The sequence below is a fragment of the Lytechinus variegatus genome, chromosome 13 (assembly GCF_018143015.1).
Source record: "Lytechinus variegatus isolate NC3 chromosome 13, Lvar_3.0, whole genome shotgun sequence".
NCBI classification, from domain to species: Eukaryota; Metazoa; Echinodermata; class Echinoidea; order Temnopleuroida; family Toxopneustidae; genus Lytechinus; species Lytechinus variegatus.
In genome coordinates this window covers 34,067,330-34,092,435 of record NC_054752.1, presented here as the reverse complement: position 1 = coordinate 34,092,435, position 25,106 = coordinate 34,067,330, and the positions used below count along the sequence as shown (strand labels likewise).

At 36.3% G+C, this 25,106-nt stretch overlaps 2 protein-coding genes across 2 annotated transcripts in view; one reads left to right on the top strand and one right to left on the bottom strand.

Annotated features, from left to right (window-relative positions):
- Positions 1-3,614: 3,614 nt before the first annotated feature.
- The window catches only part of LOC121426905 (2-hydroxyacyl-CoA lyase 1-like), a 44,880-nt gene continuing 23,388 nt past the window's right edge, over positions 3,615-25,106 (bottom strand). Inside the window, exons 10-17 of the mRNA XM_041623312.1 lie at positions 11,071-11,176; positions 9,674-9,763; positions 8,798-8,965; positions 8,388-8,488; positions 6,274-6,432; positions 4,916-5,020; positions 4,126-4,315; positions 3,615-3,716 (exon numbers count right to left, since the gene is read on the bottom strand). Of these exons, the coding sequence (XP_041479246.1) occupies positions 3,681-3,716; positions 4,126-4,315; positions 4,916-5,020; positions 6,274-6,432; positions 8,388-8,488; positions 8,798-8,965; positions 9,674-9,763; positions 11,071-11,176 (955 nt within the window). The 3' untranslated portion in view covers positions 3,615-3,680. The remainder of the gene's footprint in view (positions 3,717-4,125; positions 4,316-4,915; positions 5,021-6,273; positions 6,433-8,387; positions 8,489-8,797; positions 8,966-9,673; positions 9,764-11,070; positions 11,177-25,106) is intronic.
- LOC121426907 (methylsterol monooxygenase 1-like) lies at positions 14,027-20,837 on the top strand. Its single transcript, XM_041623314.1, has 7 exons — positions 14,027-14,369; positions 15,398-15,475; positions 16,027-16,175; positions 17,189-17,315; positions 17,918-17,966; positions 19,222-19,377; positions 20,419-20,837. Exons 1-7 carry the CDS (start codon positions 14,220-14,222, stop codon positions 20,562-20,564), a joined length of 855 nt encoding a protein of 284 aa, XP_041479248.1. The 5' UTR covers positions 14,027-14,219; the 3' UTR covers positions 20,565-20,837.

Genomic DNA, 25,106 nt, shown 5'->3' with positions numbered 1-25,106 from the left:
ATTAATGATCATGAAAATATTGAAAATGATATAAACTGCATCGAGCCATGTATCTAGATATAAACCTAGAGAGAGGTGTACTATGAATATTAGTAGTAAGAAGTGCCATTTCCACCACCTAGTGCATCAAAGGAATTGATGATCCTACTGCGTTCTTGTTCACCAGTATAAAGCATCGAGGACTCTGTATCTATGTTTAGGTGCATACTCTTTCTTCATGAATCACACCAGGGGCCCGTTTCATAATGCTGTTCGTAAGATAAGAATGTCTTTACGCACGACTGGTAATCCTTTCTTGTGCTATATGATATATCCCTATGTAGCTGACTTATGTATAGGAACATGTTCCAGTCATTTGTAAAGTCGTGCATAACTATACGAACAGCTTTATGAAACACCACCCTGTACTGGGATGTGTGACGGGGGTTATACCTCTGAACGAATTAAGTATGAACATCCTACCTAGTATATACAGAATCTTCCTGAAATGAATTTTGAAAAGCTTTCAAATTTTCATCGTTGAGTAGTTCAGGATTCAGTGAAGGCAAAATGGAGAAATATAGTGGTTGGCTGTACATAAAGTTGTTTTATGAACTTCCCCTATACAGAGGATTGAAGAGGAATAGTTACCCACCCAAAAGTAGAGTACCTGTACAATTTCCTGGTTAGAGGGAGAGAAGTAAAGATAATAAAAATGTATGTGTATGCACAATAACTGAACAAGTTAAAAAGAACATTCCATTTCTTACTGAATGTATTTATTGGGATACATGCTTATTTGCAAGCAAATTTATTACTCAGTTTCGCATATATTTGCTCATACCTTATTATGCCTTTCAGAATTCCTTAGAGCAGTTCGTATAATCACAGATTTAATGTTACATGTAGTTAATTGCATACAGGGCCAAGATGAGATTCAAGACATACCTGAAATAGTGAATTATTTACATCTCTAAAATATAAGTAATAAAATTTACATCATAACATTAACACATTAATAATAACATCTTTTAAATATAATTTTAATGAGGTAGAAAATGGAATATCAAATTAATTTGTTGACGGGTAATTTGTAAACTATCTTTCATTCTTAGAGAATATTTTCTCCTTTGAATCACATCACAGTTGTGTTGGAGTTCGTGGCAGTCTCAGACAGCACCAGGTTTTTTTTGGGGGGGGCAGAGGGTAAAAGACTACCTATTAATGGGAAGTCATATTTTCTATCAGTCAAATAACTGGGGAATAATAATAATAATAAACAGTTCTTGTATAGCACATATCACAATTATGAATAATGTCTCTATGCGCTTCCAAAGGACTTGGATATTATTACCCCAGCTGTAGCTTGGCTGCCGTAATTACTATGATTACAGCGCACATGCATTTCAAGGAATAAATTCCTGCCAGGTACCCGTTCACCTCACCTGGGTTGAGTGCAGCACAATGTGGATAAATTTCTTGCTGAAGGAAATTACGCCATGGCTGGGATTCGAACCCACAACCCCCTGTTTCAAAGTCCGGAGGCTAATCCACTGGGCCACAACGCTCCACATATATAATGTGGTATATAATGTTACATGATAAACACATCTTATCTTTATAGTTTTCTTCTGGTATTTTGTTTGTTCTACTTGACAAATCACCAGGGTTCCTTTGCCCCCCCCCCCCCTCTTTGTGTGGCCAGCTGTCATACACATGACCTGTGTATCAGAGACTCTTATAACCAGAATCGGAAGAGACTGAGACAAGATACACAGTCACTGACTCAAGAGACACACTTATTACGAGATGGTCCAAGCAGTATTGACTGAATCTTGTCAATGTTCTAGTCCTAGATTAAACCCGTCACAAATATACAATGTATATATTTACAAGGTCAACATTCTATCCAGGGGGGGGGGTAATTTCGTTTTTTTTACAATTTCATGTTTTATATTCCTGATGCAATGTTCATTTATTCTGCTTTTTAAAGTTAGCAAAACATACCCATTACATGCAGTTCTGATATCAACAGGATGGGTTTGATGAAGTCTTGAAGTTATAAATGACCAGAACCCAAAGCCTACTTTTGATATCTTAGAAAAAAAATATATTTGTACCAGTTTCAATCCTTCGTAACTGTATGAACAGTTTTAATGAAACTCTCCACTAGGTGTTCTCTAAGGTTTTCTTTCGATATCTTAGAAAAAAAAGAGACACTCACCTAGGTACATAGTACATGCAGTAACGTCAATATTCTTCCTTTCATTATTTATTACGATAGATATTGCATATCCTTGACATCTTGCTACTATATAGCATGATATTTAACCATACTTTTCCACATTTATAACATGAAGAGTTACTACATTCTTAAAACCAGATTTAATTTCTGTTTATCCTAAGCATCTTGCATGTAATGTGAATGTGAATTAAATCATGACCTATATTCTACATTGATTATTGATGTCTTGATTGAAAGTGTCATACACACAACAGAATCATCGGAAATGTATTTTTTATATCCATGTTATGTAATAAAAGAGTTTATAATTATTTCAAATAATATTCATGTAAAGGCAAGTTTTTGTTTGTTTGTACCCAGCTTATTGTGAGAGAGTTGACTTCTGCATGCAACAAAGCTTAAAAAGAACCTAAAGTTACCTTAATGTAAATGAATTAATCATAACTACGATCTTGTACAAATCCTGTTTCAAACTCTCAAGTCAGTTTTGAATCTTTAAACTCATATTGTCATCAATTAATAGTTGGGGAATTACATTACACATTTCAGTAAAAAAAATCATCTTGCATTCAAAAGAATATCATTTGATGCAAAGATTATTACCATATACTGTCACAAATAAAAGATACAATGCTTTGAAAATTATTGCACAATTAATGACATACAAATCAATGGTGACTTATTCAAAATTATATGACACCTAGATATCTCTCGGGTGTTTTTGGTTGTTTGATATCGATCATTCAGTCCATTTTAGAATGATATCAACCGTGCAATCGGAATCCATACGATTTTGTCCATTGCACGTGCACACCAAGTCAGTAGACACCACAACACCACTCATGTTTGTAGCTTGCATGCTGTATGTATGTGATAATCGGCAGACCGATCTCAAACTGCACGACCATATTTTGCATCAAAATTCATAAATTTCATATGAAAAAGAATCAATTTTTAACCATTGCATTCATAAACACTCATTATTTGTATAGCATGGCAGTGATGCCACTGACATCACGTTGGCAATAGTGTTAGAAAGCAATATCTTGGAAGACGATGCGAATTGCTGGTCCAGGCCACTTGTCTATAAGCAGATGGTCTAATTCTAAGATTATCTATAAACAACATCATTGGCTATAAAACCAACGTCAAATGTCATCTTTGATCTGCTTGGTCCAACTACCACTGTAATTTACTCTATGGAATCCAACATTGTCTACATTTTATTCTGCACTTAATCAAATAAAAATTTGGTTCATAAACACTTATCCAAATCATATACATGTAGACTAAGTGGTATAAGGCCAAATGAACATTAGACAGGATGGGTATAGCATAATAAGACAAATGGTAATTAGACCAAATGTTTATTTGACGAACTAGAATTAGACCATGAGTAATGAGACAAAGCCAATATAGACCAAGTGGTAATTTACCCTTTCCACAATGAGCTGAGTTACAGCTTACTAGACCTTGTTAACCAATCAAAGTCCTGCAAATTTAAAAAGAAATATTATCAACATTAATAACGAATTCCATATCATGAAATACACAAGAAAAAAAGAATAGTGACATCATCCAGTTTCCCATAAGCATACCACCCAAGGTCTACATATAACCGGTTTTAAACTAACTTTAAAATGCCATAACTTTCTTTCTCTAAATTTCATATTCAGATTTTGATAAAATTTCAATATTATTATTTGATATTTACATGATTCATGTTCATTTTTGATAATTATATATGAAATTAATTGGAAAAGGAAAGTTGCTTCCATGAACTACCATCTTAAAATATATCATTACGATAAATTAATATTTCACTATAAAAAGATGAATCTTACTCTCCTTTGCCCCCTTCCCCCTTTCATGTACCCCTGCATTAATCAACTTGACATTACCTGTTGTTTTCTCTGAGCCTGTGGACTGACCATTACATTAATGAGGACAGGTTTCTTGGCGTGTTCCCTCAGACTGAGATGGAGCGCCTTCTCCAGCTCAGTGGGCGTGGTCACGTGGAAGCCGACGCCCCCAAATGCTGTCATCACCTGATCGTAACGTGCATCAGGCATGAGGGCAGTTGGCATGAGCCTAATGGAATCAGTAAACAAGGATATATTTATCCCGATATATTTTTCATATTGGAGGTTTTTACGGTAAACACCAAGTATGTAGTCCTGGAAAGGTCAAAGGATTCTTTGATATTCTTTCTTGCATGATTGTATGTTAGCTCTGAAAAGAACTGTTAACGACATTTTGACCAGCATTTTCTGGTCGTCATCAGGAAGGATGATCAAGAAAGAAGAATAACAAACGCTCCTTTTCAGGACTACGTACATGGTGTTTACCGTAAAATCTTCAATATTCTCTCCACCATGGAAACCTTCAAAGATCATGATACATTTATCCTCAAACATGTAATATTAAAGCCCAAGCTATAAAAAACTAATACACGGTATGAAATACATGTAATGAAATAATGACTGAATACATGAATAAGTGAATTATTACCGGTAATCAATTACAATATAAAAATAATTTTCAAAACAAACTCATAAACAATTTCTTAAAAAACATTGCAAGAATTGTCTCCTGTTAAATGCATGAACATAAATAAATTGCCTTCATGGATAAATGTTTCATTTAAAAAAAACTATAGTAATAGACAATCAAAGAGGAATATATATTTACCTGTGAGGGCGCTCTTCAGGTGGAGTGAGCTCCCACATGGACTTCTCCGTTCCAAAGCCGATCCCATTATTATTAATCACAACAATTAGTATTGGTAGATTGTATCTGTCATTGAAAACAAAAAAATATCACACATTTCTCTGTTGTGTACTTTATGGCGATGAGTTAGACACCTTATCAAGAGTCCTGACTGTTCATGCAGATCACCTACAAGTATCTTTTCATTACTAATCTTCACGTTTCATCATCGAATAATCATTGGAATGTTCAATGCTGTAAAGCCATTGCGGAGGATGCAAAGTAACTCCATAGCAGTATCCTGAGGCGATAGGCATCTTCCACTTTTTCCACATTCCAAATTGGTTTTCGGTCTATGACACATGTGGTGATTAGTGATAATAATAACAATAACGGTATATCTACCAAGGGTAGCCACTTTAGTTCCGAAAACTGTTCTCCCAGCGGACCCTGCTATTATTATTATCCAGCTAAGCTAGGCTACCTATTCAGGTGCACACAGCTTTTTGAGGAATTCCTGCCGGTACCCATTTACCTCACCTGGGTTGAGTGCAGCATACTGTGGATGAATTCCTTGCTGAAGGAAATTACGCCATGGCTGGGATTTGAACCCACGGAGTTCTTATCCACTGGGCCACAACACTCCACAATTATATAGGACTATATCTTTGAAATAGTTCAAATAGGATGGTTTTATTTCATGAAATATTTCACTCGTTAGGGTCAATATTCCACTCAATATGACTAATATGATTAGTGATAAGAAGACAGTTGCAGGATTCAGTCGCAACCCTGACTTTTCGCTTGGTGGTGCAACACATCATCTGGGTTTAATCTGACAAAGAAAATAACTCAGGACTGCATGCACAATTTCATAGGTATTCTGTTTTGATTGTAAATTTGTCATCAATGGTAAGTAACTTCCAAGGAAACTCCTTTTATATCTGGCTTTTAAAGCCGGGTTAATGATAACACTATCATGTTAAGCAGGGCCCACTGGTAGAACAGTTTTCAGAACTGAAGTGGCTTCCCTGGGTTAAATATGACATTATTATTATTATCATTATTATTTAACAAATTCTTTTACAGTGGTTGCATTTCATTGTTGGTTAGGTTATAATGTATCCCTAATTTCTATATGCTCTCATGGCTCCAGATTTTCAGAGACCCATGTAATCTAAAAATGTTGCAAACTGGGATTACTGGGAAACATGCAATTTTACTCTGATGAGTGTATGTCGTAAAGCTTCAGCATGTCAGTTTTCAGTAACGAAGGTTTACGAAACTGAGATAAGCAAAAATTCACAAGTCAACTGTTTAAAGAGATCCAAATTTCCTACCTGCATATAGTTTCCACCTCCATGCCAGAGAACCCAAAGGCACTATCTCCCTCCAGACAGACGACTCGTTTATCAGGCCATCGATCCCTGGCTAGCAAGGCTGCAGCTATGTTGAAGCCCATACCCACACCCATGGTCCCAAAGGTACCTGCATCAAGTCTATACAGAACATAGAATAAAAAGAAGACACTGGATGAAATCGTCTTGTTGTCTGTACAACACTGGGTGATTTCAAGTCCGGTGTTGGCGTTGGTGTTGGAATTTGGATTGCTTCGCCTAGCTCCAAAACCTATTCTGAGTTTGTAAAACTGATCCAGATCACATTATTGACACCTTAACAACTAGTGAGTGACTTTTCAGGACCACCTTCATTTTATAATAATAATATGTAACATAGCGCTTAATACAAATGATTCTAAGCGATGCATACTATTACCCCGGCTTTAGCACGGCTATCCTGATCGGACGCAAAGAATTCCTTCCTACTGGGTACCCGTTTACTACACCGGGTGGAGAGAGGCAAATGTAGAAAGATGCCTTGCCAAAGGACGCTAGTGCTGCAGTTATGTTTGGTGTTATACTCGTGTAAAAATTGACCTAACACCAACAACAAAAGGTCAGCATTGAACTCGAAATCACCCACCGTGCAGTTAAACACTTCTCCAGAACTGAAAAAAATGGCTATGTGGTTGATAAAGCCCCTTTCCCAATTGACGTACGACAATTTGCGACCTTTTGATCGTGCGACAGGCTGCAACAGGCATCAATCGCTAGTCATCTCATAAGATCGCACAGAGGCTTTCACAGTTGCAACAGCTGTCGTACAACAAAAACAACTAGTAAACCCGTTGTACGAGTTAGTCGCATGTGCTCTTATTGCGATCACATGCGAGTGTTGCACGAGGGATTGCGAGTGGAACGGTCGCATAAATGCGAATGAAACAGTAGTGCAATGTTGTAAGCCGTTGCGATCGGTCTTGCAACAGTATTATGGCCATATATTATCGCACCCAGTCGCAGGACAGGTCTCTGTACATGTAGTTGGCTAGCACATGTGCAAGTGTTGTGCGACCTCCAGTCGAGTAAATGCGACTACTTAGTCGTGCCACCTCTCGCACCAAGTCGTACAACGTTGAACAACACTCGCACAATGATCGCCCGACCGATGGTACGACCCCGGGTACGGCCTGATGTGATTGAATCGATCGTATTTGATCGCGTTCGGATTTTGAACATGTTCAAAGTTCAGATGCGACCAGTCACGACCACCTCCGACAACCTTGAGTTCATGCGATCGTCTACAACGACTGCGAGTGCTCGCAAGACACCAAGAGATCGATCATGCAACAACAAGAAAAACTGTTGCAGGCGGTCGTAAACAGGTCGTACGTCAATTGTGAAAGGGGCTTAACTGGATAAAGACACTGCACCAACACCCATGGTTCTAAACCTGCTAGTATCAATTCTACATACAGATTATAATACAAAGGTAAGAGAGTTATTAGTGTAATAATCTAGTATTCTGTGTGCACTGTGCAGATCTTGAGAAATACAGAAGCAATGTTGTTTGGTAAGCCACTATTCTGTAGCAATAGAGAAACTATATATAAAGAAAAATTTGTACAAAACATTTTTCTTATCATTTATGATCATTGTAATCATTATTATCATGCATTGTACTTTCAGCTAAGTTCTCAACCATCTTAATTTTATGCCTATATATGTATTACTTGAATGAGGCCAAATAGAAACAAATGTTAACTCCATAAGTTATTTATAAGCAGCGGCTTGACCCCAAAAGTTGAAGGAGCACAACATGATACATCTATGGAAACTTCTAAAAAGTTGTGAGCAAAGAAATATATTGGCTTTCTTAAAATGAAAATTTATTTTGTGATAGATTTTGACATAACATTCATGAACTGATATAAAATATCTCACCTTTTTTCCCTTTCTTTCTTTCTTTCCCTTTCTTCCTCTCTTCATTTTTCCTTGGTTGAGGAGCTTACTTTTTTTTTTGGGGGGGTTCAGCTGGTGCTCCCAAGCCCCATCTATTACCAGTGATCATAAGGAACCAAGTAAAAGATATGAGATTGTGAATGTTTCTAACCTACCTGTGTCTAGGAGAATGGTTCAAGAGAATTGTTCTTCCTATGTCCATCGTGTTTGCTCCTTCACTCACGATCAGACTATCCTTGGGTATCATTGCTTGGACCTACACAGAAACAATCAACACCCTCTAACATCAAATGAAATCATTTAACCGCAGGTCAAAGAAAATCTCAATGACAAATTCATATTCACAAGTTTTATATCAAATGAATAAGATTGTTTTGAGATCTTTTTTTTCATATTAATGGCCTAAAAAAGTTATCATAAAAGTTAACATAATTTTCAATGATACAAGAAGAATTAACTAGATCATCACACACAAAACCTGATTACAGTAGTTTTTAATGATGATATTGTATAAAAAGATAATTAATTGAAACAAAAACTTCTTCCTTTGGGGTGCATATATTACCTTTGAGATGGCTGCATAATAGTTCATTGGAACAGACATATCACTGGCCAAGATCTTACTCTTCTCCTCATTATCTTTGACCTTTGACCTCAAGCTCTGCCACCAAGGGGTGTTAGAGGGGTACGGCCATACACCCCTTGCTGTGGAAACCTTCACACCATCTACAAGCTGAATTGATATGATACATAGGGGTCTGTTATCTTTGAATGTTCAAATATTAATTATGTATTGTATACAGTGATGATATATATGAATAATAACAATTATCATATAAAACATGCTTCTAAGGGTGTGTTTATGCTTCGGCATTGCGAGGACAGAATCAGAGTTTCAAACGTCGATTCAAAACGCCGATCGTAAACTTCCCCAGAAAGCCTGATTCTGGTCAAACGACGTTTACAAACGCACCTTTTTGTGAGTTTACGGTCAGCGTTTTGAAACAGCGTTTAAATGAAAGTAAGCATGGACGCAACGGTGTTTTGGACAAATCACGTTTGGAAACGCTGATTCTGGCCTGAAAAGTGGAAGCACACCACAAAGAGTGAATTTGACAAATGAAGTATGTACAGCAAAAGAACACAATTACAAAATAGTGAATTAAGATTACTGAATAAGGTAAGCAGTGTTTTAAGAATCAACACTGGCATCACAATTATAATTTTCAAAGTAGAATGGGAAAAACATATTGACATTTGACTACACTATATTTATGAAGTACTATTTTTCAGAATAATATCAAGATGTCACTGATAAAAACGTAACTGTACAAACACTCATAAATTCTAAAAAGAATAATCTTTTCACCAAATTTGAATGTTTGAAGGCAATTTATCCCCCAAATAAACTAATTAATAAAAAATTATGTAAATACTGTACCTGTTGTGTAACAGCTTGTAAGTCACCAGCTAACCCAATCACATTGTCACTACTAATGTTATTACCCAATTCCTCTTGACAAATATCAACCTGTATAATCAAAGAATACACAAACATGTAAACAATTTACTCAGTGGTATATACCAAGGGCTCGACATTAGTAGTGGCCCAGGGGCGCAACAAAAATGAGAGTCGGGCCACCAAAACTCTGTACAAGCCCACACTTGGTGACCCGGGTGGGCTACCAAAGTTTTGATAAATTGAAATATGAAATTGATGATTTGGTGGACCAGTTGGCCACCAAGAAAAAAAGTCAATAGTGTGGAGCTTTGTATATACCATCGTCACAGTGATTGAAGTTTAGGGGTTCAATTTTTGGCCAGAGATTTGACAATTTTATGGTCTTGGGAAATGAATTGGGGAGTGTTCAGTCTTCAATATTTGATCAGTAACATGGTACTGAAAATTGGAAAGTGTGAACACAATGTTAGAGATTCAATTCTCGGTCAAGTCATTTGACAATCGAATTGTGAGAATAGAGTTTCATGTTCACTGGATCAACTGATATTAAATCAAATCTGTTTTCAAATTTTTCCATGTAAAATTATTATTGAAGTATGTCTACCACCTTAAATTCACAGAGAGACTTTTGATAACAAGATATTTTTCTACAAATCACACAATACAACAGTATATTTTTCCATGTAACAAACTTAACTAGATGGGGTTATATTTACTCTAAAAAGTAAAAAAAAAATGTGCAAATATGCACACATTTAACTTAATTTAACTTAATGTTTAAATGTTGCGTCTAATAGATCACTGTCATTCACATATGCAAACTGAAGTTGAACCCTAAAATGGTTCTTTAAAAACTTAATGTGAGAACAATAACAACATGAATGGACTAATGGACCCCGGGGACCAGTCAAATATATTGCTGTACACATGCGTGACCCCAAAAACGTGTTTAAAGGGGTGTTTTTTTCCAGTTTTGGACGTGGGCCGCTTGTGCACTCGTTAAGGGTATCAAAAACACAGATTGTCAAGAAAAAGGGTGGATTTGAAAGGCTGGTCAATGGTCAGTTGCAGAGTCAAAAGAATTTAGAGTATTTTTTCCAAAGCTAATTTTTTTTAAGACTAGCCAAACATGTTTAGGGTATGTTTTTTCCCCATGCAGGGTCATATTCTGGCGACTTGTTTCAGGGCCAAAATGTGTAATTAAGGCCGCAAAAACTTGTTTAAGGGGTTATTTTGCACACAGAGAAAAAAAATCGTTTAGAGGGTGTTTGAAAATAATTTGGTCACGCATGTGTACAGCAATACATTTGACTACCCCCCCCCCCCTTAATGGACAACCCCCAAACACAACAGTATTGGCATAATCAATGGCTCACTTGAATAAACTTTGTTCCTTCTCCAAATCGTGGTGGTCTTCCAAAATGAAGGATCCAATTCAGACGAGCTCCCAACAACAGGATCACATCTGCTTGTAAGAGGGCTCTGTCAAACATGAACAGAAAATACCCGATCAATTATCATTCAAAATCTATCTCCATAACTTGGTCCATTAAAATCAGTCTTCAACATACACAGTAAAGAGTTTTTATACAACCTGCTGGGGCCGGTTGCATAAAACTTTTTTACCTGAGAATACTCAAGTTGTTTTTACCGGAGTTTTTGCCGTGTCTCAATGGCAGAAATCAGACTAACCTTAGTTTAGTGTTCTCAGGTAGAAAGTTTTATGCAACAGGCCCCTAGCTGGTTTAATTGATCAGGAATTGTTGAAATTCTTGAAGGACTTTTTAAAATTTACACAGAAATGAATTACACAGCTATGGTTAATTCAGTAAACACTTTATTGATGAATCAATTCATTCATTGATTAATGGATTTATACAGCAATGATGAATTGTAATATTTCCCGAATGAAAATTTGATAATTGTTGTAGACTTTTTTTCAAAGATTGATTAAAAAAGTACTTAATTATAAAATTTTTAAAATATGATAATGAATTCATATAGTAAACCAGGTTATGTAAATTTGAGAGATTTTAGGTGTTTAACTTTTATTTTACTTTATAAATGAACTAGAAAATGCAATGCAGCTTGCAAAAGACAGGGGTCAAGGGGGATTGCCTCCAACATGTGCGATGCTGGATAGGAAGCTGACCAGGCCCCACCCCTCAATTCACACAGAGGATCAGGAAAAAAAGAATGAAAAGAAACACAAAAACAAAATACAGGAAGAAAAGAAAAAGAAAAATATGGAAAAGAGGAGGTCATGCTATAATTCATATTCAATGAATATCAAACTACTCTGAGCAGTCTATAGCTGCGTTCCCAATTAAAATACTCTGGCCCTATCATAGTTCTTTCAGGGATGGAGACATGAAGTTTCCCTTGTATATTTGTGTCTTGTCTTATTTTCGTTTATTGTTTTTATTTGGTTTGTTCTTATAATTGCATTTACCTAGGATTGCTTTTGCATTTTCTTGTGACATACCCCCCCCCTCCACCGGCCCACCTGATAATCCCACCGCTGCCACCAACAACACAGATCTCATTGTTAAATCCAGGGACAACGGAAGCAGGGGGATGGGGCTTCAGCCCCCCCCCCCCAATGCTGACTTTGATAAGTACTATAACTCACAAAAGATGTTCAGTGATACTTGGTTACTCTTATTTCCACGTTTCATGAACTACACCAATACACTTACAGAGATATTATGGTAATTCACCAAATACCCCCAACATGGCCAAAGTTCATTGACCTCACATGACCTTTGACCTTGATCATGTGACCTGAAACTCGCACAGGATGTTCAGTGATACTTGATTACTATTATGTCCAAGTTTCATGAATCAGATCCATAAACTTTCAGCGATGATGGTATTTCAACAGATACCCCCAATTGGGCCAAGGTTCATTGACCTTTAACCTTGGTCATGTGACCCAAAATGCACATAAGATATTCGGTAATACTTGATAACTCTTATGTCCAATTCTTATGAACTAGACCAACATACTTTCAAAGTTATGATGGTAATTCAACAGATACCCCCAATTCGGCCAAAGTTCATTGACCCTAAATGACCTTTGACCTAGGTCATGTGACATGAAACTCAGGCAGGATGTTCAGTGATACTTGATTAACCTTATGTCCACGTTTCATGAATTAGGCCCATAAAATTTCTATGTTATGATGACATTTCAAAACTTAACCTGTTACGATTTTGATCTTGATTCCCCCAACATGGTTAAGTTCATTGACCCTAAATGACCTTTGACCTTGGTCGTGTGACATCAAACTCTGTTAGGATATTCAGTCATACTTGATAACCATTATGTCCAAGTTTCATGAATTACGCCCAAATGTTTTCTAAGTTATGATGACATTTCAAAACCTCTTAACCTTCGGTTAAAATTTGATGTAGTTGACGACGCCGCCGTCGGAAAAGCGGCGCCTTTAGTGTCGCTCTGCTATACAGGCGAAACAAAATGTCTGTAATTATTTCGCTTTCACGGATTAGAATATCCATACCAATAGCTTTTGAAATTTCCTTGGAAATATGATGACGGCGAATTGCGTATATTGTATGAGATTAAAATATCCATTTAGCTTTTAATTGAAATTTCCTTGGAAATATGACAGAGAATCGTATATATTGCGCACCGGCCTTCCATGGTATTCCTATGAAATTTTCTTTTAGTTTTCTAGATCCATGCAGCTAACAAAAATGAAAAAAAAACCCTCAAATATCAAATGGAATATAAACACATTTATGAATGCACATACTTCTTTTCAATTTCTTTTCTCTGAATGTACGTCATCTGGTCATTGCAAACAATGTCTGTATAATTATTGTGGAAGTTGGATTCGTTACGCGTCTTAAAAAGACAATAAAAACATTAATAGGTCTATCTTTTTCATTTATATACATTCATTTTTTTTTTCAAAAATCATTTCATTTTCATATCGGCTTATTTAAATACTGCAAATTTTGCTTTGCGGGCAAGGCTTGAACTTATGAAGGCGATAGGCGCACCACCGTTTGGAAACTATATTAATAAAAATGATGAAAATAATGAGTGAGAAATCTGTTTCATAATGTTGAAATATATTTATGGGTAATACTATCAGCGCTGAAACTAACAAAATATATTTTCCTTTGAAAAAAAATCGTATCTGCAAAATCAGTGAGCTTGTGTCACAGAGAAGGAAAAACACCCTCAATACAAATGAAAGATCTCTAAACAAATATAACAGTATTTGTTACGTAACTTTGACATCTAGGTAAACTCTATAATACAAACAAGAACATTTATCAGACAGCAGCAGAGTTGAAACCCGTACCCGGCAAGCTCTAGACTATTGATTAATTATTGATTTATTAACTACAGTTTATCTATGACAGTTGAGTGAACAAGTCTGAGGAAGAGGCACTTGTCACAACATAAGTCTATCCACTGTAAGCGCTTCCATGCATGTTGCATGTACCGCGTCAATTAACATTCATCTGTACAAACGAATAAAAATTGATAATGGCGGACATATTGAGTGCTGTGCCGGTGGGGGATAACTACACAAGCAGTGCCTCATCAGTAGTGGGTTTTGAGCAGGCATGGAGATACATGACAGACAACTACACAAGGTTTCAGATAGCAGCCTTCGGATCTGGATTCTTTCATTTTGTAAGTTTCAATAATAATCACACGTAATTATCGAAACATAGATGTTTCCTCTCAAAGACTGGCTGCCTTGTCGACCTTTGATCAGTTACCCAGGACTATTATATTTGCTTTCAAGCGATAATTATAATCTTATCTGGATTTGGGTCTTGTCTTTCTGTCCATATTATGTCAAATTGATTGTTCACTGAATTGATCAAGACATAAAAACAACATAGGCTAACTTCCTCTAATTCCAAGTTTTATGAATAAAAAAAAATTGAGCAAATTACTTGGAAGAATTATTTTCCAGATAAAATAGACGGGTCCGTCAACTCAAACATACAATCGCGCAGGCAACATTTTATTTCGTCCTTTTCGGGTCCAACATTTGCCCACTGAAGAAAGAAATATGGTGTAGTGAAACCTAATGCACTATTCTTCTTCGCCATGGAAACCTTCAGAAGTTATAAAGAACTGTCATCTTTCAAAATTTCACTAATTTTTTTTTAAATCGTGGGTTGAACCTCCATGAGGTATAGAATTTTATGATTCTTGCCATTTATTTTCATTGTGTAGTTTAAGTCCATGGTAGTAAGATATACGATTGACAACACTGTGGAAGCTAACAACGCGTCTGGGTTTTATTTAATAATCCGGTTAATTAAAATGCTAGAGAGTTATGCTGCAGTCACACTAGGGGACCTTACGTTGAGTCGAAAACAGCCGTTTTCGACTTGCCTTACGTCCGCCGTATGGGAAATGTGACTGCGCTATCAGGCGGGCTTCAAATAAGAATAATATCCTACAGATTCATCCGCCGACCGTTAGTCAGCATCAGAACATTAAGAAAGGAAAGAAAAGTAAAATCAACTAGTACGATCATCACTCTGTCGACCTTGAATACAACATTATTCAACCCTGCCCCTAAAATACGCCATTTTGATTTAGGGTGTATATTAAAGTTAGGCTATCATTATGTTTACCAATTCAGTGATCTCCGTAACAGATTTTAACTGAATACATTTGTCTGTTTTCTTTCCATATTGTAGCTATCGTACATTTTGATTTCCTTACCATCTGTCGTCTTCCAGTTCATTCCTTATATGCAACGCTACAAGATTCAGCAAGTAAGTTAATAAATTCATAATGTCGCAGAACAAGCCGAGATCGTACTTATTGGTAAAACAAATTAAAAGTCCGAATGATATTGCGGGGACAAGCTCCTACCCCCACCATCAACAACACATTTTTATGTTGGTAGTGAATTGACGAAATAGCGATTATAATATCCCTCGTTTGTCGGTTCTTTCCCGCCACCCCCCCCCCCCCCCACTCCCCTGAAGAATTATGGGAGGCAATGTGTCCTATTTTAAGACAGCATAATTTAAATATATATATTGTCATAGTCACATTAATGACATTTTCATTTTCAAACAATGATCGTCTTATACTAAATACATTATGTATACTCGAAAGCAAGCAAACACAAATGAAAATCAATAAGTGAAAAGATACATGAAATGTTAAACGTCGTATATATCGCACCAAGTCAGAGAGCGACTTCCGATCGACATGCAGTGTACTCCAATGCCACACCATGAGCAGCTTTAAAGTCAACCGAGTTTCGCTAAAAAAAATTGTCACTTTGAGCTTGAAATATTTTTTTTTTAACCTGTAGGATAAACCACTGACAGGTGCCAGTCAATGGGAATGCATAAAGCTACTTCTTGTGAATCAGTTTGTTATCCACATCCCCTTCTATCTTGGAGCATATTACTACTGTGAACTCGTCAACCTACCATTCACCTACGATACAATGCCTAAATGGTAAGTAGATACTTTTTTTGTTTTACAGTATTATTTTACTCCTTTTGCCAGTGAATACAAACATAAACTGACTTCATAGATTGCATAACTTCATAAATGATACGTCATAATAACTTCATGATATCAGTAATACAACAAGGTACTAGTAAATAAATACTTCGTGAACATAAACACAATTCATAAATTAATCCATTCAATTTCGAAATCACTGAAAGAAATTAATATAATACAGAAGAAAATGAAAATAAACACATCCGCATGCATCCCACACGCAAAAAATTAAAAATATAGATATCTATACTCGAAGTCATGCGGTTTTTATTCTCAACCCCCCCCCCCCTCCCTCCAAACAGCCAAGAAAAAAAAACTCGCTTAAACGCCCTGGCCAAACAATCTCGAAAATATCCCTAGCGGCCTAGCCAGACTAGGAAATAAATGTATTCCGGGACAAAAACGTAATAAAGAAAAATTACTCCAATTGACTGCAGAAAGGATCGAACTGACCCAAACATTAATACATCGGAGTTTAATCAGGGTAATTGCTTTCTGACCTGGAACAGAGTAGGCTTTCTTAGGATGTAGGCCTGATATTAAGAGGTTAACTTCTGTTTCTTTCACATGATTTGTTATCAGCCAATCTATGTAATAAAATCACTGATGCAGAAGACTTTCTTCCTTTTCAGAAGTATAAATTATTTCTTTAAAAAACATCAAGAAAATGCTCAACTAACAAGTTCACAATACTACAATTAGGCAAAAGTTCATGTAAGACACGAAATATCACCCAGGCATCAGCAAAATAGGCCTTATGCTAAATTGAAACATTATTAGCAGGGACATGAGAATGATTTAGGAGGAGTGTTGGTTTGGAGAGAAAAATTGACAACCCCCCCCCCCCAAAAAAAAAAGGGGGGAGAGGGTAATGAAGGTAACTCGGGTCATAAAAAATGACAAACAAAATATATTTACATAAATGGTCCTCACAAACGTATTATTCATTTTCTTCAATCTAGGTACGTTACTCTTGCTCATTGTTTCGCCTGTCTGGTAATAGAAGATACCTGGCATTATTTCAACCACCGTCTCCTCCATCATAAGAGCATCTATAAGTATATTCACAAGCTACATCATACGTGGCAGGTGAGTAGTGGAAGAGACACCCCCCCCCCTCCCCCATGGTGTTATCATGACGTGAAAAGGGAGAGGGGAAAATGAAGGAATTAGAGCACAAAAAGGCTCCTAAACTCTTATGCGAAGATTCTGATGTTTTCTTCCTTTCTTTCTTCATTTTCAATAAGAATTGAAGAGAAAAAGTTTATAGATGAATATGAACACTGAAAGGCATCGATATACCTGAAATAGCCCAAAAATCAAAATCTTAGAATCAGGTCAGCGTTTCATCAACATTTTCGTCCGACAAGTTGTCAAAGGTCTGACAACTTTTCTTGATTATGATTCGCTATTTTGCACTGTTACCATAGTAAAATGTCAGATAAATCATCTGCCAAGTCATTTAATGAAATGCTCCCCAGATTGGACAAACGGACTGATAATTCTGAATATTAGGCCTATCTGATTGTCGAAACGGTGAGGAAAAAATAAATATCACAGAATACGCATGATGAATGTCTACAGCAAAACCAATAATTGAAGTAACCAGTAAATACAAGTATATAGTCTGTCACAACGTTGCGTTCACTTTTACAAAATTTTAATATTTTTGTTTGTTTCTCTATCGTTAGTCTCCCTTTGGAATGGTGGCCGAGTATGCTCATCCAATAGAAACAATGGGTAAGATAGTCTTATTCAAACAATAGATCAGGGTCCGTTGCAGAAAGAGTTGCGTTTAAACGCAAGTCAAAAAATCAATCGCAAGTCCCAAATGCGCGCTGTTGATTGGTTGAAAATCAAGTTGCGCATGATTTTTAGAGTTGCAATTGATTGCAACTCTTTCTGCAACGGGCCCCTGTAATCCACAGAATTCTTTAAATAATAACGATGCAGGCATACTTCCATTTAGGATACAGTTTTATTTCGCCGATGCTTGATATGCCTATCCATTCCTCTTGCTTGATCTCAAGTTTGTATTTGATTTTGAAACATCAAAATGACTATGGAAATAAACTGAAATCCGAAATACCAATGACATAATGATGAAGGACTTCATCTTTCTTTTCACGTTGAAGATCTGTATTATATTCTGCAGTTATATACATTTCCCATACGGCGAGTCGAAAACAGCCGTTTAACTTTTATTCATTTTTATTCAAACCACCTATGAAGCTGGTACAAAAAATGTTAAAACTGCTATTTTCGACTCCCCGTACGGCCGCCGTATGGGAATGACTTCGCCATTAATAGACCCAGTTTCATTTCATTTCTTCCCACAGTATTTGAGGAAGAAATGTGATACCAAGTATTTTACCCGAATGTCTTATTATAAGAGTGATGGTGAAGACATTAATTACACTAGACATGATAAATGTTCATAGTATAAGTTTCGAACAAAGACATTGGTTAAATCATTCTGAGTTGGAATTATAAAAAGTACAACCACTTTACTGTCACAAACAACTATCATAGGAAAATGGTTAGTTTTCATTATTTTTAATACTTTTATTATTCAAAATTTATTATTAGTATTTGTTTGGCGTCACCTGTGCCTGGAAGATGAAAAGCGAACTGAATCACTATGACCCGCAGGTCTCTCCTCTCGATGTAACCGATTGGGGGGAATGCAGGTGGACCACTACACCTGGGTTTCCCCCTACTCTTATACGAATACTGCAGTGGGTTCTTAAGTGCAAAGGTGGTGACTCTCCTTTACACAGGGTCAACATTTAACGTCCTATCCGAGGGACGGAGTGTTTTCCATTGTAACATAGCCTGCATCTATGAAACATGGGAGAGACGTTTACACACAACGCACTGGCTTCAGTCATCCGCCCGGGGTGGACTCGAACCCACAATCTTTGGTTCGACGGGCAGACGCGTTACCGACTGAGCCAACACCGCTCTCTAATCATTATTTTTATTGATGTTTCAGTGCTCGGTATGGGTACCATGTGGGGTATTCTGTTGTTTGGTGATCATCTAATCCTTCTATGGGTATGGATGTGGGTTCGACTCATTGAAACCATTGATGTTCATTCAGGATATGATATTCCACTCAACCCAATGCATCTATTCCCATTCTATGGAGGTAAGAAGTTTATTCTGTTTATTCATTTAGTTATCAACTGATTTATTACCCTTTCTTATATTTATTCTTCATCAATTAATCAATTTATCTACTATACTACTACTATCCTCATTCGTGCCCTGTGGCAAATATAAGGCCTCCACGCTTTCTTTCCATTTTTGGAGGTCTCTAGCACAACCCCTGGCCTCATTCCAACTCTTCCATCCGTAGGTATTTCTCTCCTCTTCAGTTCACCTTCATGTTTTTTTCTTACATTAATTTTCTATTTCTTATGTTTTTACTCTTATTTACATTATGGATGCGAGTGATCCCCCCCCCCCCGAAAAACGAGCTGTAAAGGCTGAAGAGTGTAGCTAAAATTAAATAAAACCCATGGTTTTATACTGATAAAAATTCAAGCAATCTGAAAATCAAAGGCGAACTCTCACACCTCTGCTTCATTTACGTTTGTTCTCATTGTCCATTTTGATTATTCGTTTATTTATATGTATGTAACTATATGCACTTAATTATTGTTTTATTCATGCAGTTTTACATTCATTTATTGACATTTTCGTTGCATGTGCTAAATAACTATTCAAGTATTGAGTCATTTATTTATAAAACTCGTGAATTCAACTATAGTTATTAGAAGAGCAACAAGCGGAGAGTAAGGGGGGCACTCCCATGAAAGAGTGAAACCCAGTATTATTGTGTTGGTGCACGGATGACAAAATTTTCAAAAGGTTAAACATCAATATAAATGAAATATTATAATGAACCCATTGTGTGCGTCTTGGTTTATAGTGGTTCTGAATCCCGCCTTTCAAACACGGGGTTGTGGGTTCGAATCCTACCCATGGAGTATTTTCCTTCAGCGAGAAATTTATCTACGCTGTGCTGCACTCAACCCAGGTGACGTAAATGGGTACCGGCAGGAAGTTATTCCCGATTCGGTAGACTACCTTAGCCGGGGTAGGAGCGCCTTGAGCACCTTGCAAGGTGCGATATACAAATCCTATATTATCATTATTTATTATTATTTTCTCTTTCACTGTTCAGGTGCCAAGTTCCACGATTTTCACCACATGAACTTCAACGGAAACTACGCCCCGACGTTCACTTGGTGGGACAAGATATTTGGAACGGATATTCAGTTTAAAGAATACTATAAGATGAAGGAGATAGAAGCTAAGAAACAGAAGTGATCATGATACCACGAATGGGGGGGGGGCTCTGAAGGGGCAGAGGAACGACTACCCCTCCACTCTATATGATTTTTTTTTCATGTGTTGAAAAAAATAAAGAGGGAATATACGGGAGAAAGGAAGAGGGAAAGAAATATGAAAATCGTTTAATAGTAAAGTGAGAAGTGGGTCGTAGCGCATACATATCCCCATAATCCCAAATTCTTTTATTGATAAAATGGCATCACCGTAATATCACGGCGACGCTCCTAGAGGACAACAAAATCGAAAAATTGAAATGAACAGTACAATGAAAAAAAATGTGTGAATACGATTTTTATATTTACGAAATATATTTTTTGATGTTCTGCAGAAGGAAAGAAATATTGACAGACAAAAGATGAACAATTAAAATTGCAGAAGTATTCATGAATATTCATGCTGCCTAAGTACTTTCAAAAATAAAAATATTAGTTTGAATAAAAAGAAATATGTCGCGGGTGGTCTTCATTTTAAATGAAAATTCATGAAAATGGTCAGTGAATGACTGTTAAAATATAAATAGGAAGCAAAGAACCTTAGACAGTCAGGGCTATTTTAAAGAATTGAATTCTCGTTAATCAATCTTTACCTCGAGGAAATCGAAATAAAAAAAGTTTGGTTTGACGTTCAAAAAACAAACGATTCTTCAATACCATGAACATGGAAAAGCAATCCGTTGATTTTTCCAATCCAAATAATTTTTTTTTTTTTTTAAACAAGTGCACACCTAGTTACCAATAATGCAAATAGCATTTCCATTTATTTGAAAGCAGGATAAAAGAGCATTGTAGATTAAATGCCTTGCTCACGGGCATAGGAGCCGCGGCCGGGGATCGAACTCCGGACTTTCCATGCATAACCAGGCGCCTTAGACCACTCGGCCACGGCACCTCCACTTGATTATGGTATAACAATCTCAAAATGAGTTCGAAGAGAATCCAATAAAATGGCCATCAAAGTGTTTGTATGTATAAATAAAAGATAATGTGCCAAAATGACTACTGGGGTATATTGGGAAAAATATGTGTACACTCTAAAAAATGGAATGTTAAATCAACATTTTGAAAGGTTGGAGGAGTGACAACATTTTCTAAATGTTGCATTTACCACTTTAAATGGTTCTACCCAACACTTAAAATGTTGGATTTAGTTTTATACAAAGTTGGATGTAACATTTGGAAAAGATTGTCACTCCTCCAACCTTTTAAATGTTGATTTAACATTCCATTTTTTAGAGTGTAATTGCTGAGAAATGAGGACAATAAGGACAATCAAGTGGTGTTCTGTTTTGTATCAAGGAACATTTTGTCGATTGAAATTCAGTGTAAGTGTTTGTACCTGCATTGTGTCAGTGAAGTTGAATATTGAGTACTTATTGGTTATTTCATTCCAGTTTGATTTGGAATCGTAAATTTGCATTCTCTTTTATAACGCCTCCTGCATTTATCATTTTTGAATAAACATGATTGTAATGAAATAGGTACTGTAGCCATTTCTTTCAAATGAGGTGAATGACAATACGTATGAGACCGTTTAGTGAGCTTTAAAGCTCAACTCGATGTGTGGACTGTATGATCAAAGACAGTGGCGTAACTACGGGGGGGCATGGGGGGGGGCACGTGCCCCCCCCCCCCCAATCGGCTGACAAAAAAAAAAAAAAAACGGGGAGAAGAAAAAGAGGGAGAAAGGAAGATAAACGTAGTTGGAAAAAAGATATTATTGTACATTATAGTGTCATATTTTATATGTTATATGTTATATTACATAAGAAACATTCTTTTCATAACTTTACGAAACATAATTTGCTCAGGGTCTATGTCTTCATTGTTCCTGGTGCTCGCATCGTCTGTTTAACGAGATATATAACCTTGTTATACTAAATCCTCCCGTTTTCAAGTCAACATACAACATACTGCCAAATATATTTCCTCGAACTTCGAGTTATTATTGTTTTATGTACAATAGTATGCTTCTTCATGACTACTCAAAGTGATTGCCCCATTTTAAGGTCTTAATATAAAACATTTCCTGCGCAGTATAGTGGATTGGTGAAATATGTCTGCTCTCCATGAATTCCTAGAATCAGTCCTTAAAATGTCCCTTTTTCTGATCTGAATATCAAATTTTTTTATGAAATATGTCTGCTCTCCATGAATTCCTAGAATCAGTCCTTAAAATGTCCCTTTTTCTGATCTGAATATCAAATGTTTTCAGCTCGCGCTTCGCGCTCGCATCATATGGTAAGTGAACTACGTATGGTCTTCGTGAATTCCTACAAACAATGCCCCTCTTCGGGTCTGAATTTCCTAAATTTTCAGCTCGCGCTTCGCGCTCGCAAGATTTGATTAGTGAGATGGGTATGTTAATCATGATTACAAGTGCATTATGTGCATGTTTAGATGTAATTCTAACAAAATCAGCAAGCGCTTATTGGCACTCGCATTAGATGACTATGGTGAGATGTGTATACTCTTAATGGATTCCTAAAATATAGTCCTTAAAATCTTCCTGTTTGGGGTCAATATTTACAAAAATTTCAGCTCGCGCTTCGCGCTCGCATTATTTAGTGAGACAGGTACGTATCATGATTACAAAAGATTAATTATAGTGTCCCTTTTTAGGTCTGAATATCAAAAATTTTAAGCTCGCGCTTCGCGCTCGCATTATTTGACCAATGAAATACATATCCGTTTAATGGCACTGTCCTTAAAGTGACTCTATTAGGTCAGTATACCTGGCAACTGGGCGCGCTTCGCGCGCTCACTAGTGACTCAAAATTTTTGCTGGTGCCCCCCATGCCATGACCCACGGTACGCCACTGATCAAAGATATATTAGAAGAATGAAATTTATTTCACAGTATAAAATAGATTGCTTAATAAACGAATTAACAGAATCATTTATATACCCTTTCTTAAAGTAAACGATGGGCACATCGCGAGGTGAGTCAAAGCTGGTTCTTTCAAAGACGAATTCGAGCGTTCTACATTTTAAACTGGTTTGGGTGGTTTCCATTAAAGCAGTTTAAGATTGCATGAGAACAGGGTCAGGTCTACTCCAGAAAAATGCTGATTTTCATCAAGAGACAAGCATAACGTTGAAAACTTCATAAAAAAAAGAATGTAAAATATGAAAGTCATGACAAAAAATCGCTTATTTTTCACAAAAACAGTTATTATGCACAACTCAGTGAAATGCAACGAGAGTAGGTGTCCCTCACCGTTTTCTCTTTTTTATCATTATTTTCTTAATTATCCAATATTTCATCTTTTACAGCCGATTTGACAATAGGACTAACTTGACTGAACTATAAAATGTAATTTTATAATCGAGAGTGAGTGACGTCATCAGTTCCAACATTTGCATACACAGACAAGGATGTTAACTGTTTTGTGAAATTAAGCGGAATTTTAAAATATCATGACTTTCTTATTTTACATCTAGATTTTGATGAAATTTTCATTTTTATGCTTGCCGGATTTTTCTCTTATATTCATCTTTTTGTTGGGGTGAACTTGTCCTTTATTTATTCACCAATAATTTCTCTCTCCTTGTCAGCAAACCTGTATCATGATTCTGATTACAACGATTGTGTTGGATTATTGTATTTGATCAATGGTAAATATCAACCATAATAATCAATCAATAAGGTTTATGATTCAGGTGTTCAATTTGATCTCTATACTCTGAAAACTAGTCAAGCCTATTAGAGGGTCATTTAAATCAATTTCTACAAAACGCAAAATTTCTTGTCAAACGGACAAAAATCTTGTCATCTATAAACGTTATTTTCAAAAGCGTTTTATTTTCCACATAGACATTTTATTAGTATCTGACTAAGGTTAATGTTAAAATTGAATTGAATGCATGCATCGCGTGTAAAATAAAACAAACATGCAGACTGTAGCTAAACTAGGCTTACAGTTATGATGACAATTACAAAAAAAATAAACGAAAAGTCATAATTATAGGTATATACAACAGCTAGGGCAATTCCTTAATATATGTACGTCCGACCCCATGACACCTTCATGAAATTCTTTCTCTCTGATTTCTTGTTATTTTGCCAGTCTGTACTGTTCTCAAATGACCATGACTTTTGGTCAGTTTATGAAGTGAAGTAAGACTTGAGAAAACAAGGGACCGGACCCGGACGTACAAAAAGTTGGATTATTTTTATGGAATTGCCCAACAGAAAAATTGTAATTCGATATTGTTGTTGAGAACAAATCAATAATTGAAAGCTCAACTTTCGAGTTATTTCAAAACACACCAGTACTGTTCTTATAGATCAAATTAAATGATTCAAAATATCAGACGATTCCGAGCTTGGATGAATTATTCATAACCCATTAAAATAAATGATTTTTCAATCTCGTCTCTCGGGCTATTTTTTATTCCCTTGTGATCCCTCGATCTGGGGCCCGTTGCAGAAAAAGTTGCAATCAATCGCAACTTTAAAAATCATGCGCAACTTGATTTTCAACCAATCAACAGCGCGCATTTGAAACTTGCGATTGAT

Coding starts and splice junctions, on each gene's coding strand:
- LOC121426907 (XM_041623314.1), top strand. CDS start 14,220: ATGGCGGACATATTGAGTGCTGTGCCGGTGGGGGATAACTACACAAGC. Junction 15,476..16,026: donor AACGCTACAAGATTCAGCAA/GTAAGTTAATAA, acceptor TTTAACCTGTAG/GATAAACCACTGACAGGTGC. Junction 17,967..19,221: donor TCATCCAATAGAAACAATGG/GTAAGATAGTCT, acceptor TTGATGTTTCAG/TGCTCGGTATGGGTACCATG.